General features: G+C 41.8%; 1 protein-coding gene across 4 annotated transcripts in view; it reads left to right on the forward strand.

Moving 5' to 3' along the window:
* Positions 1-23,364, forward strand: part of COL18A1 (collagen type XVIII alpha 1 chain) — a 185,130-nt gene that overhangs the window by 96,402 nt on the left and 65,364 nt on the right. For all 4 annotated transcript variants that reach the window (XM_063289150.1, XM_063289147.1, XM_063289149.1 and 1 more), the window contains one exon: positions 20,396-20,940. In XM_063289150.1, the coding sequence (XP_063145220.1) occupies positions 20,396-20,940 (545 nt within the window). The remainder of the gene's footprint in view (positions 1-20,395; positions 20,941-23,364) is intronic.

Here is a 23,364-nt window from a genome sequence, read left to right on the forward strand (position 1 = left end):
TATTTCCAGAAAAGGCACAAATCCACATGCCAAAAGAACAATGTGTGGGGCAATCTGAGCTCCCTCGGGTCTCATCTTCAAAAAGAGGGGGTTGAATTCTACCACCTCCTCCTTTTGCTTGACGAATTCCTTCTGAGTGGAGAGGTCTGGCCAGTTTTGAAATCCCATTCACACAAGCTCCCCTCTGTGCCTCTGTGCCTCCTTCTACACCTCCTTTCAAAGCTTAGAGAGAATGGCTGGAGTAAAGCAGGGCTGCTTTTTCCAGCTGAAAAGAGGCTCATACAGGACCATTGAAGCTCAGGCTTTCATGACCTGGTCCCATATGTTTGGGGCATGCATCTGGGCTTCTATGGGGTTTCTGAGAGTTTTAGTCCCAAAACATCTGGAGGTTGCCAACCTGGAAATGGCTGCTCTAATTGCCTGTGCTGCCTACTGAGATCACAGCAGGCAAAACCTTGGCTGCCTCTTCTGGTTTTAAAGTGCCTGGAACAGTGTTTTTCAACCTTAGCCATTTTAAGATGTTGGACTTCAACTCCTAGAATTCTGGGAGTTGAAGTCCATACATCTTAAAATGGCTAAGGTTGAGAAACACAGGTCTAGAGAGAGGCATCGGGAAATGCAATGCAGAGCTCTTTCCAGCTTTTAATAAATATAGCATTTATTGTTCCATTACAGTGGCTTTAGCTTCCCCTTCAATGCACTGAAGCTCCTATATTTCCCATCACTATGCAGTATTAACTTTCTGAAGAGCTTGTTTTCCTCCTAGATACTGTGCAGAATAAAATTTTGGGTAGAATTTAAAGCCGCTTCATTGATAGTTACTCTGCTCTTCTTGACTTGCTGCATTGTGACAAAATGTTTCCTTTTCGTTGGTTTGTTTGTGGATCGTTAACTTCCAAAGGTTGCAGGGTAGGGTCAAAATGTACTTTGTGAGCTTAGGTTCATTTTAGTTCATGGGATTAACATGTTGATGAAATAGGGCACAAAGGAGCAAAGACGTTCATCACAGTCTTTGGTGGAAAAATAAAGCAGCTGTTGCCCCTTATGCCTCAGCATCTGTGGCAGCGACAGCATGTTAGGGTATGTTGTATGGAAGAGAGAAATGGGGTCAACCCTGCTTAGAGGGTTGCACACTATGTCAAGGGTAGACAGTTTGGTCTCTTCTACAGGTTTTAGACTACATCTTTTCAAAGTCCCTTCCAGCATGCACAATAGTCAAGAGTTCCAGGAACTGTAGTGCAAAACATCTAAAGGCTACCAAATTATCTAACAATTATTAGTTGAACCAGCAGACTTGAAACTTTCCATACATTTGAATGGTGGTGGAACTGCTGGCATGATCCATCTTAAGTCAGACTCAGCCATTAATTCTGTCCAAATACAGGTAGTCCTCGCTTAACTACCACAATTGGGACCGGAATTTCAGTCGCTAAACAAATCCAACCTGATTTTATGACCCTTTTTGCAGCGGTTGTTAAGTGAATCACTGGAGGTGTTAAGCAAACCGCATGGTCATTAAGCAAATCATGTGGTTCCCCATTGTTTTTGCTTGCCAGAAGCCAGCTGGGAAGGTCGAAAATGGCAAACACATCACCATGAGATGCTGTGATGGTCATAAAGGCGAACAGGTTGCCAAGCGCCCAAATCGTGATCATATGACTGCAGGGATGCTGCAATAGTCATAAGTGTGAGAACCGGTCATAAATTGATTTTTACAGCATTGTCTTAAATCCAAACTGTCACTAAACGAATAGCTGTTAAACAAGGACTACTTGTAAGCTAAAGACAGGGAAGCAGGGCAAGATCTGGTGAAACTTGTTTTTCCCAAGTCTAAGCCCATAACATCGGGGGGGGGGGGTGTCACAAATTGGCCAAGGTTCCCTTTATTTATTTAGTTAGCAAATGTATATATAAAAAGTGACTCTGGGTGGCTTACAAGCAAAATAACAATTAAAACCATATCACAATAGTAAAAAAAATCAGACATAAATAACAACAAAAAATTAAAATTAAAACTTAAAGGAATAAAACATAAACCCCAAGATAGCAGTTTATCCCAGTTTCCAAAGTCAAGGCAGACTTTGAGCCTTCATAAATTAGGAATATAATTACTTACTGGTCTTTAATTTTTCAACAGAACCACTTTTCTGTCTGAAATACTTGCTACTTGCCTGCACGTTAGACGGTAGAGAAAGGTATTATAATGGGGAAATTAAAAGGGGCACCTTGTTCTTTTTTTTAAAAATGGAGCCTATCTGCAGTGCCACTGTGGATTCTAGCCCTGCACAGAGATCATTTGAGAGCGCTAAGTGGAGAGATAATGTTCTGTCTCTCCTCTTAAAAAATAAATCCACACAGACAAATCCTGCCTCTCCTTAAGTCACTTTTTGACCCCAGAAACAGCAGCTCTAGCAGACCCTTTCTCAATTTCCTTTTCGGATAAAATATTTTAAATTGTGTGGAGGTTTAATTGCTCTTCATCCCATAACTCTTTTCTTAGCAAGTAATTTATTATCTGAAATATATTAAGTCAGTTGTCACCACTTTCCTAGGCTTGGGTCATCTTCGCATTGAAAGGCCTTGGAACATACCCTAGGAACTAGGAGTGAAGCTTTCTGCTCATTTGTAGTGGTTCTGACATCTATAAGCCACAAGAGAAATCTTGTTCGCTATGGGCCACTGAAAGGGCACCAATACCCCACTTTGACACTGTGCTATTGCTTGCCAAAGTAACCTATTGCGGCTGCATTAATTTGAAACATCATTCATGTGGGAACGTGACTACTTGTTTTGCCCTTTCAGTATTGGCATCTTTACGACTGATTTGGACTGAGGGACCAGTTGGTCTACAAATGCTCCTTTGCTTAAACTACATGTTTTGAGCAGGTGCAGATAATGTTATGCAGATTTGGTGAACAATTTTTCCTCCCCTTTTAATATTCTGATGGAAAACTAACTGTCCTTCAGATGTATCTGCTCACCTGGCAGCTACCCTCCTGGACCTCTTCAGTTGTCAATCAACTAGTAGGAATAACACTGTACTGCAACTACAGCAAAAGAATTAAGCAGGAAAGGGCTTCCCTCTGCCCTTTGAGGCATGAGCCCACAGCCAGCACTATCCTTTTGAAAGGCTAGATTTGCACAGAACATTTTAGAACACTCAGTTATTCTAGAATTTAGGTGGATACCAAATCCACATACCGTACAGGACTGCAGTGTCAATTGACATCCATTCAGTATAGCATTTCCACCAATGCATAAGTACAAATGGATGCTCTTCTTCCTATCAGGAGCTTCCACACCGTAGTAATTTAGAACATCTGGCACTTTCACTCTTTTTCTTTCTTTTAATGACACCAATTCAGGACAAAGCATTTGCATCATGCTTCAAACTTGCTGGCATTCATGCCTTGTAATTTTTACAGCTGTCAAGAAGATATAGCATAATACGCTATTGTAGCCAGCTAGTCAGCAGCACCAGGGGAAAAAAAACCTCTTTGGTCAAGTCTGGACGTGAATCCTGTTTGTGCAGTCTGTTTCATTAAGAGCAACGTGATTGCCTGGTGGATCCAGTGTTCTTGTTCTCTTCCCACCTCCTGCCATCGTTGCTACAGATGCATCAGGGTCTTAACAAATAAAACCATTATATTTTGTGCCATTTGTTCAGTCACTAATTCTTTAAAAAATAACAGCAATACACACTCTGTCTCAGTTGCCAAGTGCTTCGTGAGAAAATGCCGTGCCTTTCATACAAGTAAGATGGATCCCTGGCATATGCTTGCTGTGCTTATTGGAGATAGGAGCACCTTAATTTAATTACTTTGCTTAAATCAACTGTGTGCATATAATACAATTGTGTTTTACAGGTTTTTTATTGTTGCATTTTTCCATATTACATTCTGTATGTTAGCAGTGGAGTCAGTTTGGTGTAGTGGCCAAGCCATCAGGCTAGAAACCGGGAGACTCTGAGTTCTAGTCTGGGATCAGGCACAAAGCCAACTGGGTGACTTGGGCCAGTCTCTGTCTCTCAGCCCTAGGAAAGAGGCAAGGGCAAACCACTTCCGGGAAACCTTGGCAAGAGCACTGCAGGGACTAGTCCAGGCAGTCACTAGGAGTCAACACTGGTTTGAAGCCCCCCCCCCCAAGTTAGCATTGCTCTTTAGTGTTTTTGTTTTGAAATATCTTTTCTTGATATAAGAAGAGGTATACAGTGACTGTATAAAGAGCCAGGGTGGTGAAGTCCTTAAGGTGGTGGACTGGCACAGGGGAGACTCAGGTTCAAGTCTGTCCTCAGCCACAGAAACTCTCTGGGTGACTTTGGGTAAGTTGCTCTTTCTCAGCCCAAGGAAAATACTGTATTTAGGTTTACAGAACCGTTTGTTTCAGACTTGCATGGGAAATAAAAATGATGGATAGTTGCAGTAGTTGAAATAAGTACAAAGCTCTTGAGCAGATTTAAAGAAGAGTTATCTGATCTTATTTGTTTACCAGCATTAAAAATGCAAAGCAAGAACACAGGATGTAGCTGTTAAATTTCTGTAGACCAGGGAAGGCATGTATGTTACATGCCAGGGGTGTATCTGAAAATTTGAGTGTATAAGCAGGTGTGCCCAGGCCGGTTGGACAATAAAAAGTTACCTGAAGATAAACTGGTAAGGACGATCCTCCGCCACCTTCTTGAACCCCCAGCCATGCCTCCTGGTCTTGCCTCTCCCCAGGCAGCACTAGGTAGAAGACTAGACTTGCAGGGAGCACCACTAAGAGACTTAGTGGACTCACCACTAAGACTATGGAGTTTATTTTGTGGCCAGATACACTCCTGTAAATAAAGATGATGGTAAAGACTAAAAAGATTTTTTTTTAAAAAAGGCGGGGGGGATAAAGCCAGAACTGGGTGGCAAACTAAACATCTATGAGAATCTGCATTGTGGGTAATACGTTGCCTACATCTGCTAAAGGCAATGGCCTTGCAAATAAAATCCTTTTATGGAGTCTATCTGCAAACTGTCCAGTGTGCATGCACTTATATGCACAGCTGTTTTGGGCTCACCAGGGAGTGAAGTTTAAGTTTTCTTAAGTTTAAGGGTAGGGAGGAAGTTATTCTGGTCAGGAGGTAGATTAATGGCAAGGAGAAGAGAGGAAACTCAGAGAGACTGATCCAGTGACAACACACACCTGAAATCCTTCCAGGTGGAGAAAGAATGGGGTTAAAGCTTCCTCTTCCCCACCATTCCTGCTGAAGATCACTGCTGTTATTGGGGGAAAGAGCCACTCAGTTGCACTGGGAGAATCAGTGAGAGGAGGAGAAAGCTTCCTCCCTACCCTTCAATTTTTTTTTTACCAGTATTGGTACTTTGGATCTGCTGAAAACAGCCTGAGGATAGCCATCCTTTTCCTACCAGCAGGTCAGTAGGGGGAAAGGACCAGGTATCCTGGAGCCCCGAAAGACACGGGGACAGTAGCCAAGGGTGGCAGGTGGGCTGTGGATCGCCCACGTGTCCATTAATGGAACCTGACTCAGAAGACATTGCACTGAACGCGATACATCCCAAGGAAACTCCCTCTTGGTTACTTGGCTTCCCTCATCACAGATTTTCTCACCATGCTTGATTGCACTGGAATCAGAAGGGCTTTGCAGAGGCTTGGGAAGTGATCCAAGCATGGACTGGGTTTCTAAGGCTAGAACAGCATAGGGAAGAGTGAGTTCTTTTGCTCCTGTGACTCTTGGGCTTTCAAAGCTATTTAAAGATTCTTAATTTCTGACTTCCTGGAAAATTTTACTAACTTTCGATCTAGGCCTCAGAGCTGTGGAACAGAACTAGAAGGAACTCTCCGGATTATTGTAAAATAAACTACTTTCATAAACTGTAGTTAGAAATAAATTGCACATCTTTATATTCCTCTTCATGGGCAGGAACAGTAAAAAGTCTGAGTGAGATGCCTGAATACTTGTGAGATGTTGCTAGGCAACTTGGTGCCGTCCAGATGATTTGAACTGTGCCCCCATCAATCCTGAGCAGTGATGAAGGATTATAGGAATTAGAACTCAGAACTTTACAATTCACAAATTACATCTGGTGACAATGTAATGACATTAAAAGTTGGACAGATCCTTTGATGTGAGGAAGTTCTCTTTTAATATAAGGAAGAATCTTGTGACATCTTAAAGACTAACATATTTAGTACATCATACATCTTCATGGACTATAACCCATTTAATCACATACAGAGTTGGAGTAATAGCTATTCTGGTGCTGTCATTTATAGCTTTAGGTGCCAAACAAAATTGTCCTCATTTAAGATCCTTCTTATGTTGCGTTTTCTCTTTCTTTATGTTATCTACTCTACTTTGTTTATTTGGCTGAAGTTTTAAAATTCAATATGATGCATCAGATTGCATTAGCATGCATAACGAGAGGCTTTACGATACATACTGTGCATGAAGGAGGTTCCGAGTTGAATTGAATTTCCAATTTAAAGGAGCTCCACAGGCATTACAGTTGGGGAGAGTCTCTGCTTGAGACCCAGGGGAGTCTTGGCCAACGGGGAGAGAGAAATTAGCTCTCCCAAAGTTCTCACACAATATAAGGGTCAAGGCGGTCATGTGAGTTGACCTTTGCTCCAAAGTTGTCTGTAGGGTAGCTGAATACTGGCAGGCATTATTAGGAAGATAGCTGGCGACTTTGGGAACTCTATTTTGGGTGGGGGGTATATAAAAAGGAACAAACATCTGGCAATCTCTTTGGATTGCGCATCTTTTAGGAGCCATTAATCTCCCTTGTGGTGGAGGGTGAGTCATAGCTAACAAGGGTTATCTTTGTTCACAGTACAGGCCCTGGTCTGGGGTCAGAGGGGAAGGCAGTCCTGGAGTGATGTAGGGTGTCCCTTTGCTCTTTCCTGTGGGCTGTAGGTCTGACAGCCTCTGTTTATGATACTTACGTCAGCGTGGGAGTGAAAGATTGTGGACTGCACATTTTATCTACTTTCTTAGAAGCTGCTTTTCTGTTTAGCTTTGAGGATCCTATGCATCCAAACATAACATCTGCAAAGGCCAACTGGCAACCTTTTATAGACGTGAAAGAATTAGGATTTGTTTGTTCATTTGAAAGGGAAAAACTGGTTCAGTGTTCACCATCTTAATTTCAGGAGGAAGAGAATGTTTTTTGTTGATACCCAGGTTTCCCCAGCTTCACCAGCTTTTATCTAAACATTCACCACATGTCTGGGTTTTACTGGCCAAGCTTTTTTGTGCTTGTTAGGCTGATGTCTTTTGCAGACTGTAAAGCTTGTGGGTACACTAAAATGCAAATGTACACAAGATTGGGTCTGTTTGTTTGTTAATGAATCATTGACTTTAGATGGTGTAGTTAATATTTCTCTCAAAAGGTGCAGGGTGGTTCTGCAAAAGATGGCATAACCGGAGAGAAAATTTGCTTCAAGATCATGATCCTGTTTAATGAAAGTAGAATCTTTTTTGTGGTGGCATTTTATTGCAGAATATGAGGAGTGTTGATAATGACCTTTTTCAACCTTTTTCTATATTATCTAACCATAGTGAGAATCACTGCAAATTAGCTGCCAATTTAAAATTTTCATACAAACCCTTGATTTGATTACCACTATGGGTAAAAACGATACCCCAACCTCCCAATTCACAAGTGCTTTACAGTTGTGGAGAACTTATTCTTATATGTGCAGTAACATTCTTGAGAAAAGGCATCACAATTTTATTTCTCTCTTACTTGTTTTGATTCTGGTACTGAATGTTAAGATCACTGTGAATTAGGGTTGCTTTTTTGATTGTTGCATTTCTCTCTGCAGAATCATTTAGCACAGTAACCAACTCTGGCTTTTCAATTTGAGACACGTGTTGATTTATATTTTTGATTTATTTCCTACCTCCAGCCCAGTCCCTGGATACTCTTTACCTTGTAATTGTGTCAGGTTTTGATATAATTTTACTTTTTTAAGGGTGTTTTAAAATATGCCTAAAATACATGTAATGGAGAATAATAATTATAATATTTAGAGTATAATTTTTAAAAAATAGAGAAGTTTTTTTGCACCAGTTGGCTCTAGCTTGAAGAATGGACACCACTGGGGGGGAAAAAGTCACCAGTGGTGTGGGTGATTGAGAAGAGATGAAGAATAATGCCAGAAATATAATAATTTATTGTGGGGGTCAGCACATAAATGTCCCAAGGTTCTGCTGGTGCTGCTAAGTGAATTATTACTGGGTAAGAAGTGACCAGCCTGCCTCTTGAGAAACGTGATGTTCTTTATGAATATTTCATTTTCCAAAACAAAAATGCACAATTAAATTGGGAAGCATAGAATGCTGATTGAGGCAGCTTTCCCAGGGAGGGGAGGAATGGAATTTATAATATTAGGAGGGGCTAGCAAGGGAGCAGTAGTGTGGATGTGGGTTCAGGGTAATCATAATCAACTTTTTCAGTGTTTCTTGTGCATAATATTAAGGCCTGCTTGCTCAAATGGTCATTCATTATACCTTCTGTTCATTGCAGATGATTCCTGCATAAATTTGTGTAAGATTATAAATTGAACGTTGAAGTGTATTTTGTGGCTGTATTTGGGCGTAGAGCTTAGTCTTCCTTCCCCAGTCCACAGTTATTAGCCCACAAAGGAACATGGCAGGCAGCTTATACAGGAGCAGATCTAGCCCTTGCTAGAACTGCACACCACTTCCGCAGTCAATTCCTGTGGAATATGCTATACCAGGGCAATGTCAAGGTATTCTGTAGTCCATCAGCCTAACCCAGGAACACCGCAGCCCCAGTCACCATGACTGTTGTGATACAAATGGAATGAATATTAATGGTGCTGGCATTGGCCACTATTGCTACAGTTGGTGACACTTCCACATTTATTTATTTATTTATTTCTATAGTTGTCCATTTTACACCAACACATTTCCTAGTGGGATCATGGACCCAACAGCAGCAGAGAAGGGAAGCCCTACACAAATTGCAACATGTTCCACATTCTCTGCTACCCACACAGGATGCCTCCACACCACTGGTCACAAAGGAGAAGGAAAGAGAACAACTTGGTGTATCCAGTCTGACCATGCACGGGGAAACTAGGGCTGAGGAGGAACCATGGAGAGGTTCCATGGCCTCAAGCAGGAAGCAGCTATTGTCATCCCTGGTCAGGGAACCCATTGGCCACAGTGCCCACAAGTGCCTTAAGGGACAGGCTGCCCCATGGTATTCCCAGGCATGCATGAGGAAGTGCCTGTGAAGGTGGGAGGGACACCTTCAGGTGGAAGGCACAAGGAATGGTCCAGACCACATTGTGGAATAAAGCCACATGTTCTTTTGGGCCCCAGCACATGATTTATGGAGTTCATGTCCAAGTACATGGCTGGATTTTACCCAGATAAGCAAGAATCCACGGTACCAGCTTTAGTTCCTGTACTTTTTAGTGCAGGCACAAAGAAGCTCTGTTGGATGCCAGATAATAGTCAGTGTGCTCCAAGCATGAAGTACACTAAGATTCAAGCAGTCAGCACTGTTTAAACCAGTCTGAGAGTTTTCCTGTTGAGTTTGTGCAAAGTAAGTGGATCTGAAGTCCCCAACCAGTACAGCAACACTTTGTGAGCACATAATATCTCCTGTGTGTTGTCATGGCAATGTCATGAAACCGTTCAAAAGATACTTCAGCTTTGAAAGGTTCTCAAGGACTGAATCACCACTTTCCAGGGAGTTCTACAGCCAAAAAGCATACTACCAGGGCACGTATAGATAGACAACAGGTTGAGAAAAGTAAGGCCTAACTACCTTTAGCCACCCAAACCCACTACATAGCAGGATACTTGTGAGGAATGAGAGGAAGTGGCTGCCCACCATGTTCTCTCAGGAGTGTATAGAACTTGGTCTTCACCTGCTCAAGTTGCATGCATGCATGGAAAACTTCCCTCCCCAGGCCCTTGGCCAGAAAAAGGTAATCAAAGAGCAACTAGAGGTGGATGCATCAAATGAACATGCCAACTGGTCTGAAGAGCAAGGCTCAGCACAATTTTCACTTTCCCTTATCAGTGATACAAATCAGCTTGAGAGGTCATGTTCTCTCAAAATGAGTGCCCAGTGGAGAAAAAGGGGAGAGAATGGAGCTTGAAGTTGACACATATTGAGTATTCAAGGACATGAAGAGGGCCCTCTGCTGGACAAAAGGCACAGTGCACACTCCAGACGCATGACAGTCACATGTGCACAAACTGTGATGTAATTTTCTCCCTCTGCTCTTCATCTTGCAGCAGGACAATTATGGGAGTGTGGGTTCATAGGTTGATATAAAAATAAAAATCCAGGCAGTGAAAGATCAACAGCCACTATTTAAAAAAAAATCCACCAGTGAACAGGGCACTCTGCCTAGTTCTCTGGTTGGTGGGCTGTTTGTGGGGTACAAATGAGGGGTAAGATCTGTGGGGGAAAGCTGCCAATTATGGCTGATGCGCTCTGGCAGGCTGAGTTGTATGGATATCAGCCCTTAATGATCTTTGCTATGCATGCCTGGTAAAGATGCAGTGTGAGGGCAGGATGCACAGCCAGGATCTCCATTCATTCATTCCAGAATTTTACAAGGATCCTTAATGAGGAAAAGATGGAACAACTGTAGAAGCATTTATGATTAGTTGCGCTTCCTTTAACTGTCACTCTAATACATATGAGCCTCCTCAAACCTCTCTGCATGTTCAAACATCCATGGATTATCTATCAGTTATCTTATTCACAGACCCATATACATTTTAGTGGGCACCACAACACCCATACAGCATCGCTCTTCATCCCATTGGGATCACCTCATGTGCCTGCCAGTCAGGGCACTGTTGCGTCTCCCCAGTTGTTCCCAAAGTTAAACAGGCTGGCAACAAATTTGCGGGTGCGGGGGAGGTAAGTCAGCTGCAGACCGGACCAAATGCAAACCCGTAGGATGCCAGTTGCTTATATATGGTAGTAAACCAACACCGATGAAAGTCATGAGCCTGGGGCAAGGCTGACTTACTGGAGCAGTGAAGGGCCAAGTGAAAAGGAAGTGCTGGTGGAGGCCTTTGACTTTGGGAGAATCACAAATTGAAACCCTCATCAAGGACATTGTGAAGACGCAGGATGGCACAAGATGCCGCAGGAGATATCCTGGGAAAGCAGTGATTGCAGATATGCCTTACGAGGCAGGCTGCATCTTCCTTGAGTAAAAACTGTTTTTCGTTTCAGCGATTGACCAAATATTAAGCCATTATGGAATTACCCGGGGTGAGGGGTCAGATTTTATCTATCCCTGTTTTCTTTGTGCAGCATTACAGAGGGCCTATTTTATTTGACACTTTTATTGGAATTGATATATAGGACTATAAAATAAGCATTTTAGGGTGAACTGAGATATATTTGCCAGTTTAAAAAAATAATGAAAGGTGTAAGTAGCAATCCATCAACCGAACTCTTCCATAAAATATTTCTCTTCAAAATACATATGTTAAGGCTATTATTTTTCTCGGTTGCATTTGTATAGTATGTCATCTTTGTGTCATCAGGAAGTTGTCTCCCTTCGGCACAATGTTTCCTCAAATCCAACAAACTGTTGCTACTAAAATTTGTCATAAAGCAGCATATGTTGCTCAACTTAGGGAAAGGGCAGCTAGGAAAAAAGTTGAGTTCAGGGTGACTAATAATTATGCACATGAGAAAGAGATTGTGGGTGGAAAAGTGAATGATAGGAGAAACATTCTTTCCCCTAACTGCGATTTATGTTCTCATGTACATGCCAGTTTTTATCCTTGTGCAGTGCAGAATCCTTTCTTGCTGCAGAATCTTGGCTTAGCAGGTTCTATTTTATTTTATACATAAAGTTACAGAAAGGTGATACGAGGTCACTGTTAAGATTGGAACAGAGAATTGGATGGATCTCCTCATGTCTGCCCCACCTAGCCAAAATCTGCTAGGCTACAGATTTCTTTCTCCCTTGCAGCTGTGTCCTTCCCTGGAAAGGACAGCGCCTGGAACTCAAGCTGAAAGGCCGTGAACTGTTGAACGTGCCGGTACTTTGGGATATCACAGTAGTTTCAGAGTCCTCTCCCATGAAACAGAGCAGTTCAGTGGTGAAGGAGAGACACAACTCTGCAGATATATTGGACAGATGGACCATGTGAAGTGGCCATTCACCTAGGCTTTTCATGTTACACAAGAAATCCTTAACCCTGTCACATGAGTTAATGTCACATGGGTGACAATCGTGGAAGTGAAAAATCATAGCAGGATTTGAAAATTGTGACAGCCAACACTAAATGTTTAGCAAAGTTTCAGTTAATGTTGATTTTCCCTAAGATAACAAATGGCATATGACATATCCATTGCCAAAGGACTGTTTGCACGACACACTTGCAGTGTGCGTGTGATGTCATGTGAACTTTAACCTGGGCAAGTGATCCACTTAATTAACTCAAAGGGACCTAAGATTTAGTCTCAAACAGACTTGGAGCTAAATTAAATATGCTTATTTACAGTGGTGGCGCTGCGGGTTAAACCGCTGAGCTGTCGATCGGAAGGTCGGCGGTTCGAAACCGCGCGGCGGGGTGAGCTCCCGTTGCTCGTCCCAGCTCCTGCACACCAAGCAGTTCGAAAACATGCAAATGTGAGTAGATTAATTGGTACCGCTTCGGTGGGAAGGTAACGGCGTTCCGTGAGTCATGCTGGCCACATGACCCGGAAGTGTCCTATGGACAACGCCGGCTCCAAGGCTTTGAAACGGAGATGAGCACCGCCCCCTAGAGTCGGACACGACTGGACTTTACGTCAAGGGAAACCTTTACCTTTACCTTTTTAACTATACTAAAGTAAGTAAGTAAGTAAGTTTGATCCCAGCGGAAGCTGGATTCTCTCTCGGGTAGCCGGCTCAGGTCAACTCAGCCTTCCATCCTTCCGAGGTTGGTAAAATGAGTACCCAGCTTGCTGGGGAAGGTGACGGCTGGGGAAGGCAATGGCAAACCACCCCACTCTATAGTCTGCCAAGAAAATGTCGCGAAAGCAGTGTCCCCCCAAAGGGTCAGACATGACTCAGTGCTTGCACAGGGGACCTTTCACCTTCACAAGTGATACTTAGCAGGGAGGTGGATGATTCTTCTTATTTCTGAGACTGAAGTGACCCATTTTTGTATCCTTGGTAATTTTCATTCTTGCTACACTGGGATACTGAATAAAGGGACAGTAAGGAGTTGGGCTGTCTGATGTGATGTTTCTACATTTTTAACAATTCCCTCCAGAGGGAGAAACAAAACTGAAAAAGACAGAAAGCAAGGTGGGAAGCGATAGCTGTCAAGTGTTCTTTGCTTGAAAAGTGGCCACTGCATGGCAGACTGTCACAGCTGTCTTGTGTAATCTGCTTTTGGCACACAAAGTAAGTTTATGGATGATGGGAGGAAATGGCTGGGCCATTTGTGTTGTGCAAATGTAATCAGAGAATACAAAGCTAAACTGTTTTTCCTTCATTAGTCTGAAACTCCAGTATTATAGTAGTCATTGTCAAGGAATGCCACTGACCACCCCATATGCCCATCACATAAAGGGCTTCCATGTCCATTGCTTCATTGGCCAGGTATACAAAGTGGTGTCAGGGAGAATAAAATGTGAAGCCTGAGCTTCACAGTGTAACACAAAAGTGGGGAACCCAGGGCCTTCTAGATATTAGGCTAAGCAAATAAATAAGTAAAGTCTGAATGTTGAGCTTCTGTTGACTACATAGATACAACCGGGGTGTGTGTGTGTGTGTGTGTGTGGCAATAGTATAGTATAGAGGAAGTTTGCCACTGCCTTTTTCTAGGATTCCCCTCCTCCCCTTTTTTTTTTCACTTCCACCTGCAGTCCTGGAATTTCCCTTATGACAGAAACGATGAACCCTGCTTAGTTTTTTCAAGATAGCCAAGGTTGGCTAGGTCCTACCCTCTAGCTCGTAGTATTAGGCTGTTACACATAAAACTTGCCTTTGCTGAAGGTGGTTGGAGCCCATCACCATCTGGAGGACCATAGGTTCTCCATCCATGCTTTAATAACTTATAAAAGGTATAGGCTGGGCAAGGTCACTTGCCATGGGGAGGAGTTTGGGGTTGACATCTTTATAGGAACTGTAACCATGCTTAGGCCTTCAATATATGATTGTGGAAGAGCTTAAGGGCTGTATGCCAGTATACTGTAAGTACAAAAGAAGGTTACAATTTTGCATAGACTATTAAAAACATTCTTATGGCAGCAGTCTTAGCCCTATTCATGCATTATAGGCACATAGGATGAATGTGTGTGTGTGTAGGAAGCAATGAAAGACCTTGTCATTTTCCCACCCACATTCATTAACATATTTGAACAGAGTTTGAGTCTGGAGGAGGTTTCTGTTCAGGCAGTGTAATGAATGCATATATTTTAGGAATTAAAGTTGACATGCCATCTTCATATGCCGTACTTTCATTTTATGTCCATGTAAGGTACAACTAAAATTAGCTCCTTAATTCCTTACAGGGCTACAAAGTGGTTATCAAACCAGAACTTACTTGCATTTCTGTCCATGTGAATCTTTTATTTTATTTGTTGTTGTTTTAAAACGTAGAAACTTTTCTGGCTTTCAGGTTGCCCCTGTTGTCCTTACAGTGATTGTATTTCAAGTACTTTGTGGATATACCATTCTCCAAGTTTTGAGGGGAAGGAGCTGTTCCCTTCAGTGCAAAGGAGGGAGGGGCAGATTGTAAGGCTGTGGGTGCACAGCCTTTTGCAGGCTGAGTTGATGTTATTTGGCATTGCAGGTTGCTGTCCAGAACATAGCAGATGGGGCCAGGACAAAAGCTACATTTCATTTCATTGACAAACCTAATTATTATTATTGAATTAAATCTAATTCAATATACATACTGTAATAGAATTATTCTTCAAGTTCAACTCATGCATTTAATAACTTTCTTATTTTATCAGCTCAAAATTTTCAGTTACATAGCCCTTGAAATGCAACCAAAGATTTCAGGGCCTGGGCTCCAAGTTACTCATCCTGTTTCAAGGGCAGAAGAGAAGCCTGATGGCTAATTATATCCTGGCTGCCATAGGAAAGGGATTAAATATATTATCTAAACCTGCCATGCAAGGAAGTCCATAAATGTGGGTCTACATTTTTAAAAGTAAACTGCCTCTCTGCCTCCCCTTTCTGTTTTTGCTCCATCCAGAGCCAGGTTGAAATTTACTGTATATCTGGTATCTCTTTTCAGCTTGCTAGAAATTCTCAGTCTCTTCATTTAGAGATGGTGAGTGACTAATTACAAACCTGATTTAAATGTAGCTGTGGGGTTGCAAGAATAATGTCTAGATCAGCCTTTCTCAACCTTTTGACCCTGGAGGAACCCTTGAAATATTTTTCAGGCCTCTGGGAACCCCTGCACATTCAGGCTCAAATACAGGCCAGAAGATACAAAATTATTTTATTGGTTTCATGCCTGTATATATGCATTTACAGTGTTCTTAAACTAAAAATAAAGAATGAAACTTACTTCTTTAATGTGAAGTTGCTCAGGTTTGAAATAATTTTTAAAATAAATCATGAACCTTGAGTGACCTCTTGCGGAACCCTAGGGTTCCAAGGAACCCTGATTGAGAAACCCTGGTCTAGATGAATAGAGGATTATTTCAATTCTTCAAGGAAATCTGTATGTTTGAATTGTAGATTCAGCTGACAACTTCCTTATCAATTTTCATTTATCAACCCCGGTTTTCCATTCTCATGGTTTCTTAAACCAAACCTATGCAAATTATTTGGGCTCTAAGCATCAGCTGTACTGTTCTTCTGCATTGTTAGAACAAATTCTATAGAAAATCATTCTGAATCCTCACCCCATTCTATCCGGGGAAAAAAAATGAAGAGATAAAAATTACATTCTGTGTCTTGTCTCTCTTGGGGCTGAAGGGGGAAAGGAAGCAGCCGCTGCAGAATCTGTATTCTCAGGATGAGCTTTCCAGTGTGAGCGTTTAGCAGTCACTAGAGACTTTGTGCAGGGATTTCCAGTTGTAGTTCAGGAAGAATTTTTTCCCATCCAAATAATACAAACTGAAACAGGACAGATCCTGTTGTTGGTGTGAATTAGTCCCTTGCGTCTAGTCACTGCCAGCAAGCAACAGATGCAGGGTCTGTGATAGATTTCATGGAAGTCTTGAAAATCAGTAAAATGTTATTCTTGTGGAACAGAGCCCAGCCTGAGTGAGGATTTTGAATTCTTGCTTTTCCTGACCTACTTGTTGAAATGAAGATCTTGCAGTCTAGGCTGAAACTGGAAGGCTGATCACCCCGCAGATATACTGAGTCCTTTCATTCCAAGGGTATAAAAATATAAGTAAGACATGCAGTATTCAACACAATTCTGGGGGTCAAATTGGAAGTTATCTATACCCTTATAATATATGTTCCAGCTGTCTTTAAACATTGCTTGGAAACTGCACTTTATTTAAAATACCCATGCTAGGCTGCAATATGAAACTGTCCTTTACTGGAACTTAAACTCCCTCTAGTATCTTCCAGTTAGTTTCTAAGCACTGTTCAAAGTACGGTGCTTCCCCTCTGAAAAACTCTGGCTGTCCGTTATCCACCGTGTACTTCCTCTCCCCTCCGCCAGATGAACTGAAGCAGGGGCTTCATCTTGACGCTTGGGAGAAATTGCTTTTGAGCACCGGGTTAAAGAGTTCTCCCAAATTAAGTTTAGTTGTTTTAACTGCTGCATTTGTTGCTACTGTACACAGACTTGCTGTCTGTCTTCCAAACCAGTGATGGAAGTGACAGCCTAAATTCTCCCAACTCCATTTTTGAACTCATTTTCCAGATTTACTTCTTGGAGAAGAAGGGCAGAAGACCTGTTTGCAAGGGGAAGATGGTCACTGGAACAGGGTGCCTACCCTTCCCTCCACCTAACAATTCTCTCCCTTGAATCTGTTTTTATGCTGACATTTTCACCAATGGTTTTGAAGAGAGGCTGACTGGAATTACATCTGGGAGAGAAGGGCCTCATTAAATAACCTGTCTTAGGCTACCACACTCAAGAGGGGCACTTATAAGCAAGAGGTAGTAGGCACTCACCCTGAAAACAGACATTGTAGTGTGCCTTTCCTGCCCCTACCACCTTAAAAGTCTGGATATGGGACTGTAGGTTGTCTATTCACTGGATCAGTTATCTAAATTGTTTTAAGAAGAATGTCATAAATTGGATTTTGTGTAAATTGCTGCCTAGAAAGAGGAAGAACAAAGAGACTTGTTTATCTCTCCTAAAAATGACTTTTTCTAAGGCCTTGCTGATTCCAAGCTTTGTAACCATTTGAACAAGCAAATCCATATTTACTGGGTTTTTTAAAGTAACTGGCAGCAGTCATGGATGGCATTTATGTTTGAATGGATATATTTCATGAAAGGTTTGGTTTTCATTAATTCATTTTAATACATTGATAGACTACCTTTTTCCTTATATCAGATTCACAGCAACTCATGGAGGTCTCTCATCCAGGGGTGGACCAAACCTTAACTTGCTTTGTTTTAGGAGACTGTCTACATGAGGTGCCTCCTGTGGTGTACATTAGATCACAATTGGTCCTGTGTTGAACATTCAGCCCTTCAGAGGAACTGGTATCATTCAAAATTGCCTAATATGCATTCATACAGAAATATATGTTGGTTAATTGCATGAACTTTAATTGGAGATCTCAGTGATGTATACACTATCTTCTCTAGTAAAGCGTATTAGAGTTTTTAGTCATCCATTACCTGTTGGTCATACTGGCTGGGAAAGTCGTTGTCATGTTCTGTCAGATATAAAGGTGTTCACAAAGTGCTGCATGCAGAGAAGTCCTGGGTAAATTAAGAGGGCTGGCACTTAGTTTGGCAGTGAGTTTATCAAATACTTGAGTTAGTGTCTAGGCTAAAATACGATTTACTGACTTGTGGTTCAGAAGCTTGTCCAAACCCAGCCAACTGGGAAAACCATTGGGTTAGATGCTGTAAGAACATGGCTATTATTGTTCTCAATTGACTTGGTAGCCTGAAACTGGAAATCGTTTCCTGTATATATTGGTATTTTTAATTAAGGTCATACTAGGGGATTGCATTGATTCAGCCAAATCCAGAACTGCCAATTCAGAAAGAACTGAGACATGTCCAGGCCAAAATAGTCCTCTTTGAAGTAAACCAGATCAAATCTGAAACAATCCAAGATTTTTAGTGATTTGGGAGGTCAGGACTGTGTATCTGAAAAATTGATGTATTCCTCTTCCCACATTCTTCATATAAGGAAAATGCCCAAGTGTGGTAGGGTAGCAGAATTTGATTTTGTGACTGACTGTTGAAGTTTCTTGTCAGCTATTGTTTTAATTCATTCTGACTCCTCAGCACTTTCTGACATACTTGTTTATTTCTTGGTTTATATTTTATGGTTATCATAAAGTGCCCCAATCACTAGGATTCTGGCCAATGTCCAATAAGCAAAAATGAAAAAAATAACACAGTTAATATAATGTATCATAATCTGTAACATGATAAACACTGGTTGCCCCACAAAAGATATGATTGGCCTGTTGGAATAAAGAGGCTTCAGGGACTTTCTGAATGAAAAGAAAATCAACCAACGTGTACTTCTGAGTTGAAATAATACACTTAGACTATTTCAAAATGCAGAGACTGTTACTGAAAAGGTTGGTTACCTTGTTCCAGACCTATGGATCTCTCATTGGGTTGGGATTTCCAAGAGGCCCATCTTGGCCCCACAATTTATAGGACTTTATTGGTAATGGCCAACACTTTGAATTGGGCCCAGGACCTTCTGGCAACCAGTGACGTAAGAATAGGTATAATACTGCACCAGCCAGTTTTCTAGCTAGTAGACTGCCTGCCACATTCTGGACCAATCGTAGCTTCCGTGTCATCTTCCAAGGCAGCTCCATGCAGAATACACTGCAATACTCCAGTTGGGGGGTGATCAGGGGGCGAGTTCCTGTTGCCAGAGATTCCTGGTAATGTATCTGGTACATTAGCTGGCGTCATGAGTCCAGGAAGAACTTGACTGGACAAGAAGCACCACTGGGGCTGGTATCTTTGGGTGCTTACTAACCAACAGCAACTCTGTCTGGGTAAGGCAGGCAGGTTTCTTGCCCAGGAATATACTTGCAATGTAATTTATTTTATTTATTTATTTAATTTTTATCCCGCCTTTTTATTTTTATAAATAACTCAAGGCGGTGAACATACCTAATACTCTTTCCTCCTCCTATTTTCCCCACAACAGCAACCCTGTGAGGTGAGTTGGGCTGAGAGAGAGTGACTGGCCCAGGGTCACCCAGCCGGCTTTCATGCCTAAGGCGGGACTAGAACTCTCAGTCTCCTGGTTTCTAGCCCAGCACCTTAACCACTAGACCAAACAGGCTCTTATTGTTATAACTGCTAAGCAAAACAACCCTTATTGATAATGAAATCACTTTTCCTCATCTAAAAGTGTTCTCTTATTTAAAAAGCTCTGCACTGGGTTCCTTTGAAATTCTGGAGGTTTCTTTCCAGGGCCCACCTCAGCGTTTCATGCAGAAATTTGAATCTGGGGAATCTGAACAGCCCTTCTGAGAATTTGAACCATGAAATAAACTGAGAAGACTAATAGGACTGTTCAGTAAAGGCACAGAGTTGTTCATGCTGTGAAGCCAGCATGTACATATATTGCTTTTCATAGATAGATAGATAGATAGATAGATAGATAGATAGATAGATAGATAGATAGACAGACAGACAGACAGACAGACAGACAGACAGACAGACAGACAGACAGACATAGACAGACAGACAGACAGGCAGACAGACCGACCATATTACTCTCTCTGTGTGTATGTGTGTGTGTGTAGAACTCTTGCATCTATGGAAGATTGCAATTACAATTCAAATATATATTTGCAACACAACCACATTACTTCAGTGTAAGCAGGCAGTCTTGTAGAAGTTACCATCTGGAAATCCCATTTGTTTCAGAACTATGATACCAAGCTCACTAAATCATGTTATTGATAATGTATCTTGCTGTATTACTTACTTATACTGGGTGTCCAGTAACTATTTGCAACTGAAGACCTAGCTTCATTGCATACGGCACATGCAACCTGCCTTTTCCCCTGTGCAATAAGTTATTTATTCTGAACTGGTCTCTCCAGGACTTTTTGAGAGATAAATAAACTATAGCTAAGAAAGAGCTAGACTATATGCATGGCAAAAGGAGTGGTGGGACCAAGTATACCAACTGGCTCAGGATTACCTCCTTCTCACTCTGATTCTTAGGAGACTTTCCAATGTGTATTTGGTGCTGTTGTTTCTGAAACTACCCAATTTTTTTTCTTAACAGAAAATTTCAGCACAGAAGTTGGTCTCTTAGAGTTGATTGGAGACCCTCCACCAGACCAGATAACCAAAGTGTATGGCCCAGACAAAAGTCCTGGCTATGTGTTTGGACTGGACGCCAACGCAGGACAAGTGGCACGGTACCACCTCCCAAGCCCCTTTTACAGAGACTTCTCCCTCTTGTTCCACATTCAACCCACTTCAGACAAAGCAGGGGTGCTTTTTGCTCTTACGGATGCCTCCCAGTCCATCATCTACATTGGGGTGAAGCTTTCTGATGTGAAAGATGGAAAACAGCAGATCATCTTCTACTATACAGAGCCTGGTGCTCAGAATTCCAACGCTGCAGCCACATTTACCGTGCCTTCCCTGCTCAATCAGTGGACTCGCTTTGCCCTCAGCGTGCGGGATTACAACGTGGTTCTTTATATGGACTGCGAAGAATTTAAGACGGTTCATCTTGAGCGGTCACTTGACGAGATGGAGCTGGAAGAGGGCTCAGGACTTTTTGTGGCGCAGGCTGGAGGGGCAGATCCGGATAAATACCAGGTGAGCTTGCTTATTTCCAGCGAGATGGATTTCATAAATTGATGCTGTCCCCAAAATGAAAAACAAAGTAGCAATGACTAGCTATTTTTCCCCTAATGATGTGGACTTTCCTTATCTATAGTTTGTATCAGGGAACTTTCTCTTGATGCCTGTACTCAGTCTGTGCCTCATCCTCCATCATGTCTCTGTCTAGCTGTCTTTCATTATGTTTGTCTTCAACTGCAGACAATTTAGGAACTGACAGATGTACAGGAATGATTAAACATTTTTCTGTGGGTTATGAATTACCACAAAACATTTTGGGCAAAGTTTATTTTCCTCCCCCCCTGCCCCAATTATTTTTGGCACAAGTATCAGTCATTCTGTAGTAAGCATCTGATTTACTTCATTCTCTGTTTTATGCAACTGAGGAACTCAGAGTGTGGAAGAACAAGTTAAAGAGGGCTGTAATGTGCTTTCCTGTCTTCAGTGGAAACCACATCCAATATGTGGGATGCACTGAGAAGCATGTATGGTGTGCAACTGACAACTGGCAGTCTAGCCTCACTTACTTGGCAGCTCAACAGACCACACTCAATAATGTTACAGAATAGAGTTCCCGAGTTGCAGAAAAATAAGTCAACTTGTGCAAATAAAGATGTCTGTGGTTAAAATCTGGGTTTTTTTCTTTCCCATTCTATTTTTTCTCTGTGTGTGTTCATTCTGTCCACACACCAAGGTGCCCTGTGGATTTTTCTCTCTCTCTTTCCTTTCTTTTAGTGGCATTTGTGAAGGGTTGGTTGAGGGATATTTGCAGGCAATGGCTGCAGACCATTTTTGTGGTAGATGGAGAAGACTTCAAATCTAAATACAGGAATCATTCAGAGGAAAAAAATGAAGTGGAAATAGTTAACATTTTTCATCTTCAAGTTCATGTCCAGACACTGGCTTAATTTGCCAGTCTGGTGACTCCTGAGATTTATCCTGGGCCTCCCCGCTGAGATCAAATCCATCGCTGCATTCTTCTTTTTTGCTGGATAGAGAGAGGCAAGAATCCCCCGGTGCTAATGACTCCAGACAGCATTCTCCCCCTACCCCCATCTTGTTAAGAATTAAGTGTGAAGGATGATAAAAGCAAATGTTGCTGCTTTTCAGTGCAGACTTTTTTGGGGAAGACTTTCCTACCCACTCAGAAACAGGTGTAGATGATTATCTATAGTCCATGCAGCAGATGATTTCTTTAAGCTTTAAGTGCACCAGAAATACATAGGAAGAGTAAGTGCTAAACCTTAGTAGGAGGTGATTGATCCTGAGGTGAGCTTGATTAATACTATTTCCAGTTGCTGATGTAAGCTGGAGACTAATGTAGCCTCTTCAAGAGCAAGAAAACAGCAAATAACAGCAAGCATAAGTCTGACATATGTATAGACATTAATTTGTTCTAAAGAACAGAGTTGGGAGGATTTTCATTTTGCACCATCTGCAATCACAGTTCATTATCCTGCCCCGAGAAGCCTGCTGAAAATGTTAACTCAGACTTCAGATGGGGAAGCAGCAAGCACTGAAGTGATGTTGATTCATGTTAAGAATGATTAGAGTCATTCTCATCCATGGTTTACCACTGGGATATTGACAAGCTCAAAGCCATCCAATAAGTTACTCCAACACTTCAAGCTATGCTGGAGTTTACATATTTAATGATGCTTTGATATAATACGTGATAACTAGATCTTCTGTTGCTGAAGGGCACAATCAGCATCTTACATAGTTTCTTCTCCATTTGTGCAGGATGCCAAGAAGACTAGAGAGCTATTGCTTCTTCTGATCCTAGTTAGAATAAACCAAGTTTCCCTAACATATTTCTAACACACACAGAAGAAAATAATGCAAAGGTGAACAGGAAAGTTTTCCCCTTGTGCTTGTGGAGAAAAAATTAGCTGGATTATGAGTTCAGGACTCATGCAGCCTCATCATTACAAAGGTAAAATTGTAGGGAAGTTGGATAAAGTTATCCTGTACTTGTAATGATCAACTGCTTTTGTATGTGGTGCATTTGAGCTGGGCCAAAGAGAATCAGAGGCCTGGATGCCATCACAGAAGACTATAGGATGAGTTTTCAGTTCTCTTTGCCATCTGCAGTACTACTGCACTGCCAAGAATCTTAATGGTGCTTCAGTTTCATAGATGCTAAGTACAAACACCAATAATGATTATATATTGATATAATTCTGGTCGTGTGCTGCGGTGTTTACCCTGCCCTTTAGCCAGTGTACTTGACAGATCCACACTTGACAGATCCAGCTGACAGATCCAGCTCTCAGGCATGTAGCAGACCTTGTCCAAGGTACTTATTTGCTGGCTAGTGTTTGTTCCCTCATTGCAACTTTTTTTCTCAGTAAAACCTGTAAGGTGTTTTTGAAAAAAGATGATATTACCTAAGTTGGT

This window comes from Candoia aspera, chromosome 1, assembly GCF_035149785.1.
Source record: "Candoia aspera isolate rCanAsp1 chromosome 1, rCanAsp1.hap2, whole genome shotgun sequence".
Classification (NCBI taxonomy): Eukaryota; Metazoa; Chordata; class Lepidosauria; order Squamata; family Boidae; genus Candoia; species Candoia aspera.